Below are 19,789 nucleotides of genomic sequence, written 5' to 3'. Positions count from 1 at the left end.
ACCTTAGTTTACCGACCGAGGAGAGCATCCCAGGAGCCCGGACTCGGACACCCACCTTCTGCTGCTCATCAGCTTCTCGCTTCTGCTGAACAATGATGACCAGGTACTCCTCGCACTGCTTCTGGAATTCCGCCACCTTCCTCCTGGCTTCCTCCAGCTCCAGCGTCATCACCTCCACCTTCTTCCGGGTCTCATCGATCTTGAAGAGCCCGTTGTGGAGCTTGTTGGCTTGGTCCGAGAGCTCCTTCCGCTTCTCAGCCAGGAGCCTGCAAAAGGAGGAAGGGGAAGGCTCCATGACTGCTCTCCAGCCCAGTCTAGCCCAGAAGTTGGGCCGCCCATGGATCTCCATACGCTCCCAGGCTCTCGGCCGTCCCACTCGCCTTCCCTGGAGAGAGACCAGAGGGGCCCCCTTACTTCTTGTAGCCAGAGACCAGCTCCAGGTAGTTGGTCGGGGTGACGTAGTTATGGCGCCTCAGCTCCAGCAACATCTTTTGTGAGTACCTGGCCACGGACCAGTGCATGGTCACAAAGATCCTAGCCACTCGCTTTTGCATCTAGACAAGATGGAGAGGGGAGACAGAATCAGGCCCAAAGAACCTAAAGAAGAGCCTGGGGGCTGGATCAGGCCAACGGAGACCCATCTAGTCCAGCATTCTGTTCTCACAGTGGCCAGTCGGATGGCGCAGTGTCAAGCCCACAAGGAAGAGTCAAGCGCTCCTGTGGCTTCTAGCAATTGGCCATCAGAAGCGTTATTGTCTTCATGAAGCTTGGAAAAGGAATCCTCACCCGCTGCCTGCAGCCACACATTTATTTATAAAAAGATATTTGTATACTGCTGCGCCATAAAAAATAATACCAAAGTGGTTTCCGGCATTAAAAAGATGAAACCACACAATAGATTTCTTTCTTTAAAAAAAAGAAGAAAGAAATTAACCGCATCAAGGGAAGTAATAGTGCCACTGTATTCTGCTCTGGTCAGACCTCACCTGGAGTACTGTGTCCAGTTCTGGGCACCACAGTTCAAGAAGGACACTGACCAACTGGAACGTGTCCAGAGGAGGGCAACCAAAATGGTCAAAGGCCTGGAAACGATGCCTTATGAGGAACGGCTAAGGGAGCTGGGCATGTTTAGCCTGGAGAAGAGGAGGTTAAGGGGTGATATGATAGCCATGTTCAAATATATAAAAGGATGTCACATAGAGGAGGGAGAAAGGTTGTTTTCTGCTGCTCCAGAGAAGCGGACACGGAGCAATGGATCCAAACTACAAGAAAGAAGATTCCACCTAAACCTTAGGAAGAACTTCCTGACAGTAAGAGCTGTTCGACAGTGGAATTTGCTGCCAAGGAGTGTGGTGGAGTCTCCTACTTTGGAGGTCTTTAAGCAGAGGCTTGACAACCATATGTCAGGAGTGCTCTGATGGTGTTTCCTGCTTGGCAGGGGGTTGGACTCGATGGCCCTTGTGGTCTCTTCCAACTCTATGATTCTATGACTCTATGATTCTATGATTCAATTAACTCCTGTGGAAGGATGCATAGGCCTGGCGGAGTTTTCAGCAGCCGCCTGCTGAATATCCAGTGTCAGAGTGTTCCGCAGGCACTAACGGCTTGGTTTCTCGTTGTCAAACGAGCCCTGCCAACCTTCAGGACGGCCCCCCTCTGTGCCGCGTTGGGAGGGACAGGGGCTCCCCCTCACCGTGTCCAGGCTCCCCTTTTCCACGGTCCCCAGGTCCACGCCCTCCAGGTACTTCTCCGCCACTTCCAGGAGGGCATCCTTGGGCCACTCAGAGAACCAGTCGATGGTGGTGCAGTTCACCAGGGCCGGGTACTGCCGGATCCAGTTCCTGAGGCACAGTGGAGAGAGCCGTGGGTTGGCGTTGCACCAACTATGCCTCTCTCTGCTTCCCTTACTCCTTGGCCACGGCCCTCTAGTTTGCCCACCTCACTTTGCCTGCCGTTAAAGGCCATTTTTCTCCAGCCGCCCCTGTGTCCACCAGGGGTCGCTGTTGCTCCAAGCAGAAGCCGCCCCTGTGGATGTCTAGACAGCAGCCTCTGCTCCGATGATCCCTCCCGGCAGCTCTCCCCCTCCCCTCACCTGAACGGATCCCCGACTGGGCTCAGGCACAGCACCACGTGCAGGTTGTTCCGCACCCTCTCAATGAGGAAGGCAAAGAGGCTGTCCTGGCTCTCCTGGATACCCTCTGTCCGAGCTGCATCTATGATGTGGGTCTGGATCTGGGGACAGAAAGGCGGGTGGGGGGCAGAGAGAGGGGAAAGAAAGAGGATCAAGGAAAAGGAACCTGTTGCCAGTGTTGAAACGCCCCGAACCGCTCCGTGTCATCAGTTCAGGTGCTGCTCACTAGCTTGGCCTCAAACTTTCTGTGCCAAGGAGAGGAGCAGAGCATGGTGGAATCATAGAGAGTTGGAAGGGAACCTGAGGATCATCTAGTCCAGGCATAGGCAAACTCGGTCCTCCAGATGTTTTGGGACTACAACTCCCATGATCCCTAGCTAGCAGGACCAGTGGTCAGGGAGGATGGGAATTGTAGTCCCAAATCATTTGGAGGGCCGTGTTTGCCTGTGCCTGATCTAGTCCAATCCCCCTGCAATGCAGGAAGATGCAGCTGTCTCGGTCCTCCAGATGTTTTGGGACTACAACTCCCATGATCCCTAGCTAGCAGGACCAGTGGTCAGGGAGGATGGGAATTGTAGTTCCAAACATCTGGAGGGCCGTGTTTGCCTATGCCTGATCTAGTCCAACCCCCTGCAATGCAGGAAGATGCAGCTGTCTCATACGGGGATCAAACCTGCAACCTTGCAGCACCGTGCTCTAACCAGCTGAGCACGAGACTCTGAATCTCAGGGTCGTGGGTTTGAGCCCCATGTTGGGCAAAACAGGGGGCTGGACTAGAGGACCTTCGTGGTCCCTCTACAATTCTATGAACCTGGGTGCACAGAACCAGAATGGGAAGGCAGCTTCCTCTAAATTCCCCTCTAAATATAATTATTGGGGGTTCACACAGGCCCAGGTGCTCAACCCCTCCAAACTCAGGTGCTCAAGGGGAGAGGAAGGGCAGGCAGGAAGCCCAAAGCTCCTGGAGAGGGAGGGTTTCAAGCTCTGCAGGTCTTCAGATGCTAGGGGGAAAGGCTCCAAGGCAGGGTCACAACTCTGAGACCAGGTACGATGGTCACCACAATGAGTGTCTTTCCACAGGAGCCAAGTCCACACACATCTGGGGCTTTTTGGGGGGTGGCTTGGAATAGCTCCTTGGTCCAAAAAGGTGACTCCTAATATGTAGCCTCAGTACCTCTCCTTTTTAAAGAAATCATGCGCTGCCTGGGACTATTAATTCAATCATCAACAATCCTCTAGCTGGTAATCTCCCAGCTAGAAGTTGTTGTTGTTCTTGCTGCTACTGCTGCCGCTGAGGATGATTGAATTTATTTATTTATTGAGGATGTAAATCGGATCAACCAAAGGCCTTGTAGAAAAGGAACGTTTTTGCTGGGCACCTAAAGGTGTATAATGAAGGTGCCAGGCGAGCTTCCCTGGGAAGGACACTCCACAGACGGGGAGCCACCACAGAGAAGGCTCTGTTCTCATGTTGCCACCCTCCGGACCTCTCCCTTCCCAGGAGGAGAACTCATTCAGCCCGTCTGTTGCAGCAGGAAGCAGAACGGCACGGATCCCTGCGCTGCCCTCCCCAGTCCTAGTCTTTCCAGGGCTCCATGGGGTGTGGAAGAGACACGAACCTCCTCAAACTCATCTGGCTTGTACAGGTTGGGCACCTCCCCGGAGCTGAGGATGTTGTTAATGTCCTCGAGGAAGCACTCGTCTGCAATCTGCGTGTCCACAAAGAGGAAGGTGGTGGGCTTCTGGTCCACCCCGGTCTGGCGGTACAGCTTCTTGATGTCTGCGGGAAATAACAGCCAGGGGAGGGCCGGTCAAAGGAGAGGGTGTGTAGCTACCCCAGGCTGGCTTTGTGGGCCAGACTCCCAAAGCTGGCGGGAGACGATGGGCATCCTTACCTTCCCGGAACTCTTGTTTGCGGTACTGCCTGGAGACCTCGATCTGGAAGGTGTAGTACTCACAGATGTATGAGGCCAGCCGTGCCAGGCTCTGGCGCCCGCTGCCACCGATGCCCACCAGCAGCATGTTGCCTCGCGGCTGGCTGATCACCCGGACGATGCGGGTTACTGCAGGGAGAATCGGCTAGTGGCTGTCAAACCCCACCTGCAGGAGGGTGCTGCAGGAGGGGGTAAACTAGCCTTCCAGAGTCAGCTCCAGAGTCCTCCCCAATGCCAGTTCATGGGGGGGGGGGGCGTCTCATGAAAACGGCAGAGAGAGAGAGAGAGAGAGAGAGAGAGAGAGAGAGAGAGAGAGAAAAGTCTCAGCCAGGATCCTCTCACTCACTGTGTTCAATGGCGTCCCGGAAGAGCACCAGCCGCATGGGCACCATTCCCGGCGTCCGGTTGAGCTCGCCCAAGGCGCGCTCCATCTCGGCCTTCAGGACGGCCATGTCTGTCAGGTCCTCATAGACGTTGCGCATGAAGTCCCCTGGAGGGGCAATCGGTATTACGGCGCGATCGCATCTTATGTGGGGTTTTTCAAAACAACAACAACGCATTTACTGAAACCGTACCCATGCGAGCATCCCAGGGCAGAGAGCATCTAGCTTTCCAAATACAGTGGCGCCTCGCAAGACGAAAAGAATCCGTTCTGTGATTCTCTTCGTCTAGTGGTTTTTTCGTCTTGCGAAGCAAGCCCATTGACGGATTAGCGGATTAGCGCTATTAGCGGCTTATCTGCTGATCGGATCAGCTGATAAGCGGTTTAGTGGCTTAGAAAAAGGGGGGAGGGGAAAAAACCAGCAGGAACTCGCAAGACATTGTCTTCTTGTGAAGCAAGCCCATAGGAAATTCGTTTTGCGAAGCACCTCCAAAACGGAAAACTCTTTCGTCTAGCGAGTTTTCCGTCTTGCGAGGCATTCGTCTTGCGGGGCACCATTGTAAGGTGGAGATCTTTAAAGCCAGCTATCCAAGGCAAAAGGGGCTTTTAAGCTCTCCTCCTTGCTTGTCCTTCACTTGTGGGAGGTCAACTGGCGGCCTTCAATTGTGAAAGTTAAATGCAAGTAAGATGGGATCATACTGTATTATTGGAATCTGTTCTTATTACTCCGCTCCCCTTTCAATCTTTTACAACCATGACTACAAGCGCTTTGAAAAACGGTGGACAGGGAACGCTCTCTTGGCAGAGGCCCCTCTTCCCAGGTCTGCGCGAGAGAGCAAAGAAAGAGCCCTGCCGGATGAGGCCATTGGCCCCTCTAGTCCCGAATCCTGTCGTCCAAGCGGCTGAGCAGAAGTCTCAGTGCAAAACCTGCAAGCAGGATTCGAAGGCAAGAGCCCGTCTCCCCTCCTGCAGTTTCCAACAACTGGTGGAGGCAGAGCAGAGTCACCATGGCAAGTAGAGAATGGTTCGGATGAGCTCAAGTGCCATATGGTAGAAAAGAGAGATGCAATTTTAAACATTAATAACCAGCAAACAAACAAAATCAAATACATCTCCTAAGATGAGTCCTGATACAACGTGTGTGTGTGCGCGCGCAAGCTAAAAATGAACCATGTGCTTTTTTTCTTCCTTGTGCAAATTGATGGAGATCTAAATGATTAATCAACTCAGGATGATGAAGTCAATCAACTTCCAATCAGGAACCAGTTTCAAGACAGACAGACGGACAGCACCACCTCATCTCACAACCCCAAAGGGGATTTGGGGGATCTTTAAACTGACACCTCCATCACACACACCCTTTGCCTCCCCACCTCCAGCTCCAGAGAACAGCCAGTACTTACCAAAGATGGGTGAGCGCTTGTTGGGGCAAAGGTTGTGGAGGGTCAGGTCAAAGTGCGTGCCCAGCTTCTCACTCAAGAGGACAATGAAGGTCTCCATGTCTGCAGCGTCCACCAGACGGTCGGAGAAAACCCTGACGGAGAAAAAAAGGGATCCATGTGATCGGAGGTCACCCATGAATCCAGAAGCCTCCTTGTGGGGTCCAGGCCGAGGGGAAGAGGAACCCAAATTCCTTAAAGCCCAGAAGCGGCTTTGGGAAGGAGGAGGACTTTTCCTAGACCCACAGCTAAACAGCTCCAAGTGACCCTCTTCTCCCACCCGGCAATTGCGCCTGGGCATCACATGGGTGTTTTGGCGACTGTTAATGTCGGTTTCTGATGGCCAGGGCACTGCCCACAGGCAGAGTCTCCCAAGCAGACCTGGCACCGAGGGGCAGAGCACGAAAAGCCTCCACAAGCAGCAGGAAATGATGAAAGTGAGCCGGGGGGGGGGGCTTACAGAGAACTCCCACCACTGCTCTCAGGCACCAGGATGGAAAAGGCGGCTCTTACACAGTCGCAGGAGGCAGCAAGCAGGACAGCTGTACCTGAAGCACTCGTGAATCCAGAGGCGGGTGAGGCTGGCTTTGGTGTCGTGGAAGTCCTTGTGGGCTCGCAACATGCCCTGGAAAACCTGAGACAAGCGGGGAGGACAAAACCGCTATGGACCCCGGGCAAGCATCTTCTAGGCCAGCCCCGAGGATGGGCCCCACCCCCAGCTGGTCTTCCAAGGAGAGCCATCCCACGCCCACCCTCGGCCAAGGGCCCTAAATGTGCCTGCCTCTGGTCCCAAGGAAGGGTTGTCACAACAGCTCAATGGCTCAGACCACCATTGGAGGGTTGGGCTGGAAGACCCCCGGGATCTCTTTTTTTTATTAAAGATATTTATTGAAAGTTTTTAAGATTTAACAAAAAAGAAAAAGAAAAATAAACATACAAAATAAAAAACAGTTAAAAACACACATTAATTTTCAATAACATAACTTCCATACACTTATTTCCTCGGACCTCCTCATACCTCCCTTCTTTGTATTCCAGTTCGATTTGTTAGTTCAGCAAATCCTTACCATTAAACTTTTACCCATTTGTAATACTTTTTTTTTTCATATCTCTTAAAGCATTACAGCTGGAAACCACTTAGTTTCTATCCAACATCCTTCTAACATTCATTAATTTTACAATGTTTCTGTAAGTAGCCTTTGAATTTCTTCCAGTCTTCTTTCACCGACTCTTCTCCCTGGTCTCGGATTCTGCCAGTCATTTCCGCCAGTTCCATGTAGTCAATCACCTTCATCTGCCATTCTTCCAGGGTGGGTAGATCTTGTGTCTTCCAATACTTTGCAATAAGTATTCTTGCTGCTGTTGTGGCATACATTAAAAAAGTTCTATCCTTCTTGGGCACCAATTGGCCGACAATGCCCAGGAGAAAGGCCTCTGGTTTCTTCAGGAAGGTATACTTAAATACCTTTTTCAATTCATTATATATCATTTCCCAGAAGGCCTTAATCTTTGGGCACGTCCACCAAAGGTGAAAAAATGTACCTTCGGTTTCTTTACATTTCCAGCATTTATTATCGGGCAAAGGGATCTCTTCCAGCTCTACAATTCCATGACTGTACTTTTCTAGTCCTGAGGACGTATTTACCAGGACCTGCCTTGCTCGGTGAGAAGCAGAGGGCGGAAATCTTACATAACCCATATTTTTCAAGGTTGGCAAGCAAGAGACACTGCCAAGCCCTCTCTCCAGAGGCCTAAGGACACAAAAAGAGCCCTGTTGCATCAGGCCAGTGGCTTGTCTAGTCCAGCATCCTGTTCTCACAGTGGCAAACCTGATGCCCCAATGGGAGACCAGCAAGCAGGACCCAGGTGCAATAATAATAACAATAAAAATAATAATAGTAAATTATTATTTCTACCCCACCCATCTTGCTGGGTTTCCCCAGCCACTCTGGGCAGCTCCCAACACAATATTAAAAACACAATAAAACATTAAAAGCTTCCCTAAACAGGGCTGCCTTCAGATGTCTTCTAAAAGTCAGATAGTTGTTTATTTCCTTGACATCTGGTGGGAGGGCGTTCCACGGGGTGGGTGCCACCACCGAGAAGGCCCTCTGCCTGGTTCCCTGTAACCTTACTTCTTGCAGGGAGGGAACCGCCGGAAGGCCCTCGGAGCTGGACCTCAGTGAATGATGGGGGTGGAGACGCTCCTTCAGGTATATTGGGCCTTTGAGGCCATTTAGGGCTTTAAAGGTCAGCACCAACACTTTGGATTGTGCTCGAAAATGTCCTGGGAACCAATGTAGATCCTTTAGGGCCGGTGTTATATGGTCCCGGCGTCCACTCCCGAGCAACTCCCCCCTCTCGCAATTTCCAGTCACTGGTATTCAGAAGCATTTACTGCCTCTGACTGTGGAGGCAGAGCATAGACATTGTGGCTAGTAGCCATCGATAAGTCCCCTCCGCCATGAATATGTATGATCCTGTTTTAAAGCTATCCAGGTTGTGGCCACCGCCCCCTCCTATGGGAAGCCAGGATAAAGCCAGAAGGCCCTTCTAAGCCGGAACATTCACAGGTGATGCTGCCCAGGAAGCAGAGGAGTCCCAAATCCCCCTTTGCCCTCACCCCACCACCTCCTGGTAGCTGACTAGTGATTGCTGCAGTAGGAGGGAGGGGGGGGCAACAGGCCTGGCAGCAGAAGCAGCCCGGCTTGCTCACAACCTGCGAGCGTTTGATGTGCACGAGCAGCGCTACAGGGCTCAGGGCCGAGGACAAACGTTCAGCGCACGTTTGATGTCTTCAAACTCTCTCCAAAGTTGCCGTGCCCGTTTGATGTGGGAGCGCCGCGGCGCTGGCGGGAAGGAGATGAGCTCGCCTGGAATCCTAATGCTCCCAGCCGCTGGGCTGGCACAGAGGATCGCACACGCAGGGAAAAAATCCATCATGCCTCGTCTGCCGGGTCTCAGGCAGAGGAAGACCCCAGAAACAAGCACATTCTGTCTACGTGCTGGTGAAACTAGCATTCCCCAACCTTGGACTACAACTCCCACATCAGCTGGGCTGGCTGTGGACTGGTGGGAGTTGTAGTTCAGAGCACCTGGTTGGAAGGAGGCTGCTTTAGATGGAGGGCAATGCAGATATGTTCAGTCCCCGCTTAGAAGCCTCCCCTGTGTCTCTGGCTTAACCCCACAACATTTCTGTAAGATGTAGGAGCAGAAGACATAAGGGGTGGAAAACATTCTGATTCTGAGAAAGCCGCAGCATTTGGCAAAAGAGAAATGAAGATGTCAGGAAGACACCGAGGGGAAAGGCGAAGGGGGGGGGGGAGAGAGACAGGAGCTTCTCTAACTCAAAGCTGTGGAGAGCTAACAAGGACTTGCTTCCTTGCCTGAGGCAGAATGAGCCCAGAACTTGTGGGTGATCTGCCCCCCTCCTTGTGTTTGCAGTGGCATCAATCAAAAGGCACCTGCCTCCTCTTCCTGCTTCTGAAGGATGGGGAAGCACTGCGTGACCGCGCCATCATTTTCCGGCCACAGAGCCTCACCGGCGGCACCCCCTTCCGCAGGCTCTTTGCCACCCCTACCGCCCTCCCCGCCCCCAAGGCCCTTCCGAGCTTGTAGGGAACAGTCCCAGAGTCTGAGAAGGCCTCTGTTTACCTTGGAGATGTCACGTAGGTTGAAGAGGTAGTGGATCTTGGCCGGGGTGGGCAGGAACCGCTGGACGACGTTGTTGTAGAGCTCCACAGTCGCCTCGGTGATGGTGTTCCCAAGGGGCTTCAGTCCCTCGTCAAAATTCTGTAGCTTCTGGTTGATCATGGTGCCGAAGATGCGTCGGATTTGGGAGTCCTGTTCAGGGTGAGGGCATGACATGGGGTGGCATCCCCCCCATACCAGCACCTGCTGCGTTGGAGCTGGGGGTCACCTTCCCCCTTCTGGGCTGTCCTGGGTTTCTCCCAAGGATTCACAGAACTATAGCTTTGCAATGGTTATCTACTCCTGCCCCCTGCAATGCACAGGGGGCACTAAGTCCTACTCATTGAAATGAATGAACCCAAACTAGTCCTGTCCATCTCTGTGATGGGCATCACAGCTCAGCGGGAAATCCTTGCCATGAGCTGCCAACCTCACCAGGAGTCCCAAGGCCGCCCTGTGAGGGGCAAGGGGCCAGCCTGCTCTTCCTGCTCTGCTCTAGGGTGAGGAAGCAGCAGAGTCCAGAGAGAGAGAGAAAATACCTCCAGTGGTGGCAGAGAAGAGCCAGGAAGAGCAGCTAATCTTCACACTCCCAGTCCAGGGCTGCCAGCTCCCCAGTACACATACTACCCTCCCACCCTCCTTGTTGGCATTGCGGGGGTTAAGGTCCCACTCCTGCCGCACCGTTCACTCCCTAGCCTCAGCCAGGCCCGCCTGCAAAATGGGAATAACAGCAGCCTGCCTAGCAGAGCTGTTGTGAGGTTGGGGAAACTGGAAACTGGAAGGAAGAGAAGTGGCTTAAAATACTTTGGTGGGAATCAATCATTCGCTCAGTCATACACTTCAGCTTATCCCAGCCCCCCCAGCCCCATGCCTGACCATAAAGGTATGACAAAGCTGGACCGTGGTGGGTATGGGGCAGCAGGAAGCCCTCCTCTCCACTCCTGCAGGGAATTGTGCCCAACTAAGTCCTACTCAGTGGGACACGGGTGGCGCTGTGGGTTAAACCACAGTGCCTAGGACTTGCTGATCAGAAGGTTGGTGGTTCGAATGGGGTGAGCTCCCGTTGCTCGGTCCCTGCTCCTGCCAAGCTAGCAGTTCGAAAGCACGTCAAAGTGCAAGTAGATAAATAGGTACCACTCCAGCGGGAAGGTAAATGGTGTTTCCGTGCGCTGCTCTGGTTCACCAGAAGCGGCTTAGTCATGCTGGCCACATGACCCGGAAGCTGTACGCCGGCTCCCTCGGCCAGTAAAGCGAGATGAGCGCCGCAACCCCAGAGTCGGCCACGACTGGACCTAATGGTCAGGGGTCCCTTTACCTTTAAGTCCTACTCATTGAAATGAATGAACCCAAACTCGCCCTGTCCATTCATTTCAATGGGTCTACGAACATCAGAGGAGCCTGCTGGGTCAGGCCAACCGCCCACCTAGTCCAGCGTCCTGTTCGCACAGTGGCCAAGCAGATGCCCATTATGGGAAACCTGCAAGCACAAGAGTCCTTGCCCTCCTGTGGTTCCCAGCAACGGGCACCGCCCAGTCCCGCTCTGAATGGGACGAGCGGGTGATTGAGCAGGAGGTGCCATTTTGGATTCATCTTGGGCCGGCGCCGCTTCCTTGCCAGCGCCATCACCCGCCGTGCCAAGCTCTCCCCACGCCTCCTGGGCAGCTTGGATTTGGACAACAGGCCCTGCATTATGCAGGAGAGGAAAATAAAAGGCCGCGGGCACCTCGGGTGTGCGGAGGTGAAAGGGGAGCTTCCCCCCTTGATCTCAGAAAGACTCTGGAAGCCAAAAGGCCAGCTGGACGAGCCCCTCGCCACCAAACCAGGTTGCCTGCCTGGACACACGCACGCACGGGGGGGGGGGGGCGAGCCAGGCGGCGCCTGCGGCTGTGGTTGCCTGATTAACCCCTGCCCTCGGAGCTTCCCAGCCGGCCTGCGTAGACCAAAGCAGCCCTTACTGTAGGGAAGGTCATGTTGATGAGGTTGAAGCGGCTCTGAAGCCGGCTAGAGATCACCGTTCGCCCTCCTCCGGGGGGCCCCATGGCTGCCATCAGGAACATGTCCTGGGGGGAAGGCAAACAGGCAACGGATCAAAACCAAAAGAAAATAAAAGACTTCTCACTCTTGCTCTCGCTCTCCCCTCCCCAACCTCCGCCCGCCTCTTTCCATAAAAGTGTTTGAGTAGCGCAACGACTAAACAGTCTAGAGGGACCCCGCCGAGGTGGAGGTGGGGGGGGGGAGGAAGGCAGGCAGCATACAAATCGGGGGGCCTGAGTGGAAGTGGAGGCTGTAATAGCTGCAGTGGCATGCGCCACACTCCAGCCGGGAGGCTCTGCTGCGCGGCACGCCCTCCCGCTCATTCTTGTCGTCCCCCCCACCGCACACTCCTGAAATTCAGATGCGCAGCCTCCCGGAAAGAGACAACAACAAGCATTCCGTGCACAGTCGTCTCTGGTTGTAGGTTGCCGAGTTCTTGAACGGCGGAGAGCCAAATCAGACAATTACGTTAAATGCGCAATTGCGCTCAACGTGTCTGGGTTTTTATTTTTATTTTATTGTCTTTTCGCAAACAGGGCCGCGGGGCATCAGAGGGGGAAATCAAGGCTAGGTCTGTGGGGTGCAGAGCAACGTCCTCCCCTCTGCCGTGGCGCTGACAGAAATCAACGCTGCTATTGGGTTTAAAGCGTAACTCGCACATGTATGCAACCAGGTTCCAATCCCGACCGCCCTGCCCCAAGAGCGTCTGTTTCAAAGAAGAAACCATCACGCAGCAATTGCACACTGGGCAATTTGTCTGGCTCCACATCCTGCCCTCACCTTGATGTACTTGATGGTTTGCTTGGCCCGGTCGTACCAGAAGCCGTAGTCCAGCCACAGGCGGAGCAGCTCCAGGGGGGGCTGGGAGCCAAACTGGTCCTTGGCAGGCATGTTGAGGTCGTCCATGAAGGTGATCATGCTCTTCCCGCCCAGAGGCACATAGACGCCCTTGGTGCGCTTCTCCACCCGGCTCTCAATGATGCTCTGGACATTGGTTGACGTGGTCTGCAAAGGCGGGAGGGGAGCGTGAGGCCTGCATTGACAGAGACGTTGCCCACGTCCCTGGAGCCCATGCGCGGGGTGTGCCAGGGGGCGGAGCCAGGACCCTCCCCTCTCTCAACCTGTTACCTGAGCGGACATGTTGATGACCAGGACAGCCCACTTGGTGCTGTCCAGGGTCTGCAGGACGCCCTGGGCAATGGAGGTCTTGCCAGTCCCCACCAAGCCGACCAGCAGCACTGGGTTCTGGTTGGAGATGAGGGCGTCGACGAGATAGTTGTAGCGCATGGTGTCCACGGTGGGGACGATGATCTTGTAGAAGGGGGCGCTGGGAAGAGAAGGGGAGATCCGGGCTCAGCCCCAGGGACGAGGCATCAGCTCCTGCCATGCTTGGGACCTGCCAAAGCTTGGCTGCTTCCCCTCCCTCTTACACACACGCAGGGCGCCAGAGCCCCGGGGGCCGTTCCGGTCCTTCCCGACGCGGCTGTCACGGCTCCAGGAAGGACACTGGCCTAAATGCATGAAGACATCCGACACGAGACGCAATTGGCGCAGCTGTCACCCCCGCCGGAGCCTGACAGCTTGGAAGGAAGCCACCGTTAATGAAGGCTTGTCCATCCGCCCGGCTTCCAAGGATGCAGGCGGCCGGCGGCCCGTGGCAGCTCGGGGACCACGTTCCGGCAATTTCAGGCCACTGATCGGATTAGGGGAGCGAGGGGCGGGAAATGGATCCGAGCCACTGGCTCGAAGAACAAGATCGGCCGAGCGACTCGGTGGCACGGCGAAGGCAGGCTGCTCGGGAGCCAGAAAGGGAAAGGATGCGGGAAACAAGAGAAGGCAGGCAAAGGGAGCGGGGAGGGTAACTATGTGTGTATTGTAGAGGTGCCCCTCTGCTGTCACTCACACCCTGCTACTGCTGCAAGAAACAAAAAACTCGCCTGAGACCCTCCAACACACAGAGACATAATGAAGACAGGATCCCGTTCTCCGTGGTGCCCCTTTAGCTGCTTTTCCCTCCTACTTTCTTTACGTGTAAAAACTTCAGATGGGCCCTGCTAGGCTAGAGCAGACGTCCACTTCACCCAGCAACCTGCTTCTCACACAGGCCGACTCCCCAGGCTTGAAGGCAATAGTCCCTCCTGGCTACGAACGGCCATTCATGGACTCCCGTCTCCTCCTCCTCTGCCTCATCCATCACTATTTTCATCCCAACTGCCACATCTTGTGGCAGCAAATCCCACAGCACGCAGGGTATGAGGCAGGGCTCTCCTTTGCCTCTTCTGCCGCTGTCCTATTGCTTTTGAGCCAGTGGCGTAACATGGGGGGCGTTCACAGGGGCAGTTGCCCCGGGCACAAAAGTGTTAGGGGGCATAAAATTTCAATGCCCAGTGTTGTCTCAAATCAGCTTTTCTGTCACTGGGCTCTACTGAAAATGGCTTCTCCACACGAATCAGGAAATGACCTCTTCAGACAACGACTCTTTTTTTGTTATCTCTGTGTCTGTTATCTCCTGGGAGATCATAGAATCATAGAGTTGGAAGAGACCACAAGGGCTATCGAGTCCAACCCCCTGCCAAGCAGGAAACACCATCAGAGCACTCCTGACATATGGTTGTCAAGCCTCTGCTTAAAGACCTCCAAAGTAGGAGACTCCACCACACTCCTTGGCAGCAAATTCCACTGTCCAACAGCTCTTACTGTCAGGAAGTTCTTCCTAATGTTTAGGTGGAATCTTCTTTCTTGTAGTTTGGATCCATTGCTCCGTGTCCGCTTCTCTGGAGCAGCAGAAAACAACCTTTCTCCCTCCTCTATGTGACATCCTTTTATATATTTGAACATGGCTATCATATCACCCCTTAACCTCCTCTTCTCCAGGCTAAACATGCCCAGCTCCCTTAGCCGTTCCTCATAAGGCATCAGACAATTGAATGCGCATGTGTACCCCATGAATTTCCCTCCCTCTTACCCACCCCTTTTGAGTGGCCCCGGGCACTGGCAACCCACACTAAGCCACCACTTCGAGCTACAGAAGGTTGAAGAACACAGGTTTTAAGTTTTAGGGGCTGAGTCACACACCCATTAAGCTCCTCCTTCCCTGCCTGGGACTGGCAGAGAAGGCTTGTCCTCTATCTTGGGCAATATGCAAAAAGCTGTTTACTTACTTGGATGGGTACCTCCACATCTTGGGCAGTTTATCTTCAAAGGAAGACCATTGCTTCCGCTTGGGGTCAACGTAATACTCGTAGACTGTATCCTGGGAGGGAAAGAAGTTAGCTTGTCAGAGGGGTGTATTTTCAGCAGTCCTTGCAGAGGCCTAAAGGTGGGCCTGGATCATGGATCTCTCTGGGCAGTGGAAGGGTTTTTCATTGCAACTGGCTCTTAGGTGGGCAAAAAGGATGCCCTGTGCACCTTCCCAGTGTTGCAGGAATTTATGTATAGGTGGTGGTGGGGTTGCCCCTCCAGCAGATATCATGCACATGCACCGCACTACCAAAATCAGCACAATCGCTTTTGTGACTTCTGTGATTTGTCCCCCCAAAACACCCCATCACAGTTTCTTCCTATCTATTCAAAGGGCCTCTCCTGCACGATACCAAATGTAAAAATAAAAAAATTCCTTCCAGTAGCACCTTAAAGACCAACTAAGTTAGTTCTTGGTATGAGCTTTCGTGTGCATGCACACTTCTTCAGATACACTGAAACAGAAGTTGCCAGATCCTTCTATATAGTGAGAAGGTGGGGAGGGGTATTACTCAGAAGGGTGGTGGGAATGGGAGATTGGCAGATAGCTGAGATGAGCCTGTTGACGACTCTTAACGACTGCAATAGGTCTTACAGGAAAAGGCAAGGGGTGAGAAGGTGAAAAATGGATTAGTCATGTATAATGAGATAAGAATCCAATGTCTTTGTTCATACCAGGTCTCTCCATGGTTTTGAGTTTGGTAATGATACCAAATGTAGCAATTCACTGATAAATGTTATCTATGTACTGGCTCACAGGGAAAACTTCAGAAATTCATATAGACATGTGAGCTCAGCTCCTCAGCAGCCCCTCTGCCTGAGTGATAATCCCTGGCATCCTGATACCAGATGAAGACAAAAGGGTGGGATTAACTTGGTTGGGAAACAGGGAAATGTAAATATCTTTTTTGTTCCACTTGATGGGTGTTTGGTGGAGGGCAAGGAGAGCCATGGGGCAGGGTCCAGGATGCTCAGATTACTGCCACCAGACCTCTCCTTTCATGATATAACCATGATGTAACCGTGATGTGGTTTGGGGGGGGTGTAACATGGGGATTAGCAGCTAATAAAAGTTTGGGGGCTCTTTTGTTCAGGGCTTCCATCTTGTTCCACCTGGTGGCTGGTGGGAGTCCTGTTGTGACAGTCTTCAATAAAGACTAAGGCTGCTGTTTTGTTCTGGTATTCCTGGCTGGTGTCCTTGATTTTTTGTCCAAGGGAACCCTCAGATTTCTCCATTAACACTAGAGAGAGAAGACCCATTTTTTCTTGCCCACCTCCCTTTAGGTCTATTAACTCACATGCCCTCTTTGGGGTAGCCTATCTTGTTCCGGCAAGCACAACAGTTGCAGGACTTGGCTCAGCCTCATAGCACCACCCCACCCATCGCTGCCATCCCTTGTGGGAAGTGCATGCAAGTGACCTTGTTAGGAAAGGAGCCCTCAATCTCTCGAAGGAAGTTGTCGATTTTCTTCCGGCCCTCCTCGTCCACGGCTGCGCACAGGGACCAGATCATGCTGAAGATGAAGTACATCTCCACCACCGTTGAGTAGTTTTCACTGTCCGCAGGATTCAGCTGGGGGGTTCAGAAAAGCTCTCCTCAGACCCACTGCCCCCCAAACCCGCTGAAGCCACCTCCCTAGGAACAAAACTTAACAGTGCTGGGATAGCTCACTTGGTAAAGCATGAGGCTCTGAATCTCAGAGATGTTGGTTCAAGCCCCAAGTTGGGCAAAAGATTCCTGCATTGCAGGGGACTGAACTTAGATGACTCTCGTGGTCGCTTCCAACGCTACTATTCTATGATCTGGACAAATTTAATGATACTGTCGTACCTCGGAATCATAGAATCATAGAGTTGGAAGAGACCACAAGGGCCATCGAGTCCAACCCCCTGCCAAGCAGGAAACACCATCAGAGCACTCCTGACATATGGTTGTCAAGCCTCTGCTTAAAGACCTCCAAAGGAGGAGACTCCACCACACTCCTTGGCAGCAAATTCCACTGTCAAACAGCTCTTACTGTCAGGAAGTTCTTCCTAATGTTTAGGTGGAATCTTCTTTCTTGTAGTTTGGATCCATTGCTCCGTGTCCGCTTCTCTGGAGCAGCAGAAAACAACCTTTCTCCCTCCTCTATGTGACATCCTTTTATATATTTGAACATTGCTATCATATCACCCCTTAACCTCCTCTTCTCCAGGCTAAACATGCCCAGCTCCCTTAGCCGTTCCTCATAACGGGTGGGGGTGGGATTGATGTTTAGTTGGGCTTGGGGAATTATTATTTTTTATTTTGATGTTTTTGTAATTTTTATATTTTTTGTTTGTATTGTTTTATTGGTTTTGTTTGTTTGTTTAAGGTGTTATTTTGTTTTTAGGGGGAGGGGTCAGGGCTGCCGGGGAGTGGGCCCCAGCCCACAAAATGGCTGGGGCATGTTCCACAGGGGGGGAAGCACTGGGACAACCGATCTCAGTGATCACGGGTAGGAGGAGGAGTTACGCTAAGACCAGACCATGTCATTACAGAGGAGGCAGGTTTAGTCGTTGTCTGAGGACTATCCCTGCCTCCGGGTCTGGTCCTGTCCGGACGGATACTAGAATCAGCAAGGGATACCCACATAGCCTGAAGGTGCTGCTGTGCAATGCCAGGTCAATGATTCATAAGACCACTGCCATCCATGACTTGATCATGGATGGAGGATTTGACCTGGCTTGTGTAACAGAGACTTGGTTGGGTGAAGCAGATGGGCCTGTTCTTGCCGCTGCTTGTCCACCAGGTTTCTCTTACGCACAGCAACCCAGGTCATGTGGGCGGGGAGGGGGGGTTGCAGTGATTTTTAGGAAGTCATTAGTTTGCACCGGGAGTCCTATTGGGAAGACCCAGTTTTCTGAGTGCATGTTCTGGAAGTTGGGCAATAGGGGCAGTACAGGATTCCTTTTGGTGTACCGACCTCCCCGCTGCGCCAAGGATTCCCTGCCCGAGCTGCTTCAGGTCGTGGCGGATGTTCTCCTGGAGACACCTAGCTTGGTCGTCCTAGGGGATTTTAACATCCATGCCGACACGACCTTACAAGGGGCCGCTCGGGACTTCGTGGAAAGCATGGCCTCCGTGGGGCTGTCCCTGAATAAGTCGGGCCCAACCCATAGCCGTGGTCATGCCTTGGACCTGGTGTTTACCTCTATGGATGTTGGTGATCTGACACTAAGTAAAAGCAAAACGAAAGAAGAGCCATGGTCAGATCACTTCCTGGTGCAACTGGACTTCTCTGCGACCCATCCCCTCTGCAGGGAGGTGGGACCGATTCGGATGGTCCGCCCCCGCCACTTAATGGATCCAAATGGTTTCCAGAGAGTGGTAGGGGATGCTTTATCCCATGTTGATGGCCTTTCAGCTGATTCCCTGGTGGCCCGCTGGAATGTGGAGTTAACCAGGGCTATTGACTGTTTGGCTCCGAAGCGCCCTCTCCGATTGCATGGAGCCCGGACAGCCCCGTGGTTTTCCACGGATCTGAGGGCAATGAAACAATCGTTGAGACAGCTAGAGCGCCGGTGGCGGATAACTCATTCCGAATCTGACCGGACACAGGTTAGAGCTCAACGTCGAGCCTACCAAGTGGCGATAGCGACGGTGAAGAAGAATTTCTTCACCGCCTCTATTGCATCTGCAGAAAACAGCAGCAGGAGACTTTTTCAGGTGGTTCACAATTTAGCGGAACCACCTGCAACATCGGGGCCCAGTACGGGCCACATGTTCTCCTGCAATGATTTTGCAAAGTTTTTTGCAGATAAAACCGCTCAGATTCGGGAAGAAGTAGACTCCACCGTGGGAGCAGGGCCGGGGCGGGAGAGTGCAAGAGTTCTGTCTGGTCAAGTTGAGTGGGATCAATTCCAATCTGTTACCTCTGAGGATGTGGACAGGCTGCTTGGACGAGTGAAACCAACCACCTGTCTCCTGGATCCTTGCCCATCCTGGCTAATAAAAGCAAGCCGGGAAGGACTGGGCGATGGGCTTCGTGGGGGTGGTGAATGCTTCCCTCCGTGAGGGAGCCTTCCCAGACCCGCTGAAAGAGGCGGTTATTAAACCGCTTCTTAAAAAACCATCTTTAGATGCGGCCACGATGGCCAACTATCGCCCAGTCTCAAATCTTCCATTCCTGGGCAAGGTGATTGAGCGAGCGGTTGCCGAACAACTCCAGGCACGCCTGGAAGAAGCGGACCATTTGGATCCCTTCCAGTCGGGATTCAGGCCTCATCATGGGACTGAAACTGCCTTGGTCGCACTGGTTGATGATCTCCGGCGGGCTAGGGACAAAGGTGAGAGCTGTTTCCTAGTTCTGCTGGATCTCTCAGCGGCGTTCGATACCATCGACCATAGCATCCTTCTGGACCGTCTTGAGGGGCTGGGAGCTGGGGGCACTGTTATACAGTGGTTCCGCTCCTTCCTCCTGGGCCGTGTTCAGAAAGTGGTGGTGGGGGATGAGTGTTCAGACCCCTGGGCTCTCACTTGTGGGGTGCCTCAGGGTTCTGTCCTCTCCCCCATGCTTTTCAACATCTACATGCGGCCGCTGGGAGAGATCATCAGGAGGTTTGGGCTGGGTGTTCATCAGTATGCGGATGATACCCAGCTCTACCTCTCTTTTAAATCAGAACCAGTGAAGGCGGTGAAGGTCCTGTGTGAGTGTCTGGAGGCGGTTGGAGGATGGATGGCGGCTAACAGATTGAGGTTGAATCCTGACAAGACAGAAGTACTGTTTTTGGGGGACAGGAGGCGGGCAGGTGTGGAGGATTCCCTGGTCCTGAATGGGGTAACTGTGCCCCTGAAGGACCAGGTGCGCAGCCTGGGAGTCATTTTGGACTCACAGCTGTCCATGGAGGCACAGGTCAAATCTGTGTCCAGGGCAGCTGTTTACCAGCTCCATCTGGTACGCAGGATGAGACCCTCCCT

The 19,789-nt window shown here is 53.1% G+C and overlaps 1 protein-coding gene and 1 long non-coding RNA gene across 2 annotated transcripts in view; one reads left to right on the top strand and one right to left on the bottom strand.

Annotated features, from left to right (window-relative positions):
* LOC309518156 overlaps window positions 1–19,789 on the top strand; it is a 350,853-nt gene that overhangs the window by 15,867 nt on the left and 315,197 nt on the right. The window lies entirely within an intron of this gene.
* DNAH2 (dynein axonemal heavy chain 2) overlaps window positions 1–19,789 on the bottom strand; it is a 146,876-nt gene that overhangs the window by 30,665 nt on the left and 96,422 nt on the right. The window contains exons 47-61 of the mRNA XM_082197458.1: window positions 16,271–16,423; window positions 14,772–14,863; window positions 12,739–12,937; window positions 12,391–12,615; window positions 11,532–11,636; window positions 9,541–9,729; window positions 6,435–6,520; window positions 5,851–5,981; window positions 4,412–4,555; window positions 4,027–4,194; window positions 3,751–3,911; window positions 2,093–2,232; window positions 1,694–1,841; window positions 415–554; window positions 56–266 (exon numbers count right to left, since the gene is read on the bottom strand). Of these exons, the coding sequence (XP_082053584.1) occupies window positions 56–266; window positions 415–554; window positions 1,694–1,841; window positions 2,093–2,232; window positions 3,751–3,911; window positions 4,027–4,194; window positions 4,412–4,555; window positions 5,851–5,981; window positions 6,435–6,520; window positions 9,541–9,729; window positions 11,532–11,636; window positions 12,391–12,615; window positions 12,739–12,937; window positions 14,772–14,863; window positions 16,271–16,423 (2,292 nt within the window). The remainder of the gene's footprint in view (window positions 1–55; window positions 267–414; window positions 555–1,693; window positions 1,842–2,092; window positions 2,233–3,750; window positions 3,912–4,026; window positions 4,195–4,411; window positions 4,556–5,850; window positions 5,982–6,434; window positions 6,521–9,540; window positions 9,730–11,531; window positions 11,637–12,390; window positions 12,616–12,738; window positions 12,938–14,771; window positions 14,864–16,270; window positions 16,424–19,789) is intronic.

The sequence above is a fragment of the Podarcis vaucheri genome (assembly GCF_965113315.1).
Source record: "Podarcis vaucheri genome assembly, chromosome: 13".
NCBI lineage: Eukaryota > Metazoa > Chordata > Lepidosauria > Squamata > Lacertidae > Podarcis > Podarcis vaucheri.
Note: the sequence above shows the minus strand (reverse complement) of the source record. Positions and strands in the feature narration are given on the sequence as shown.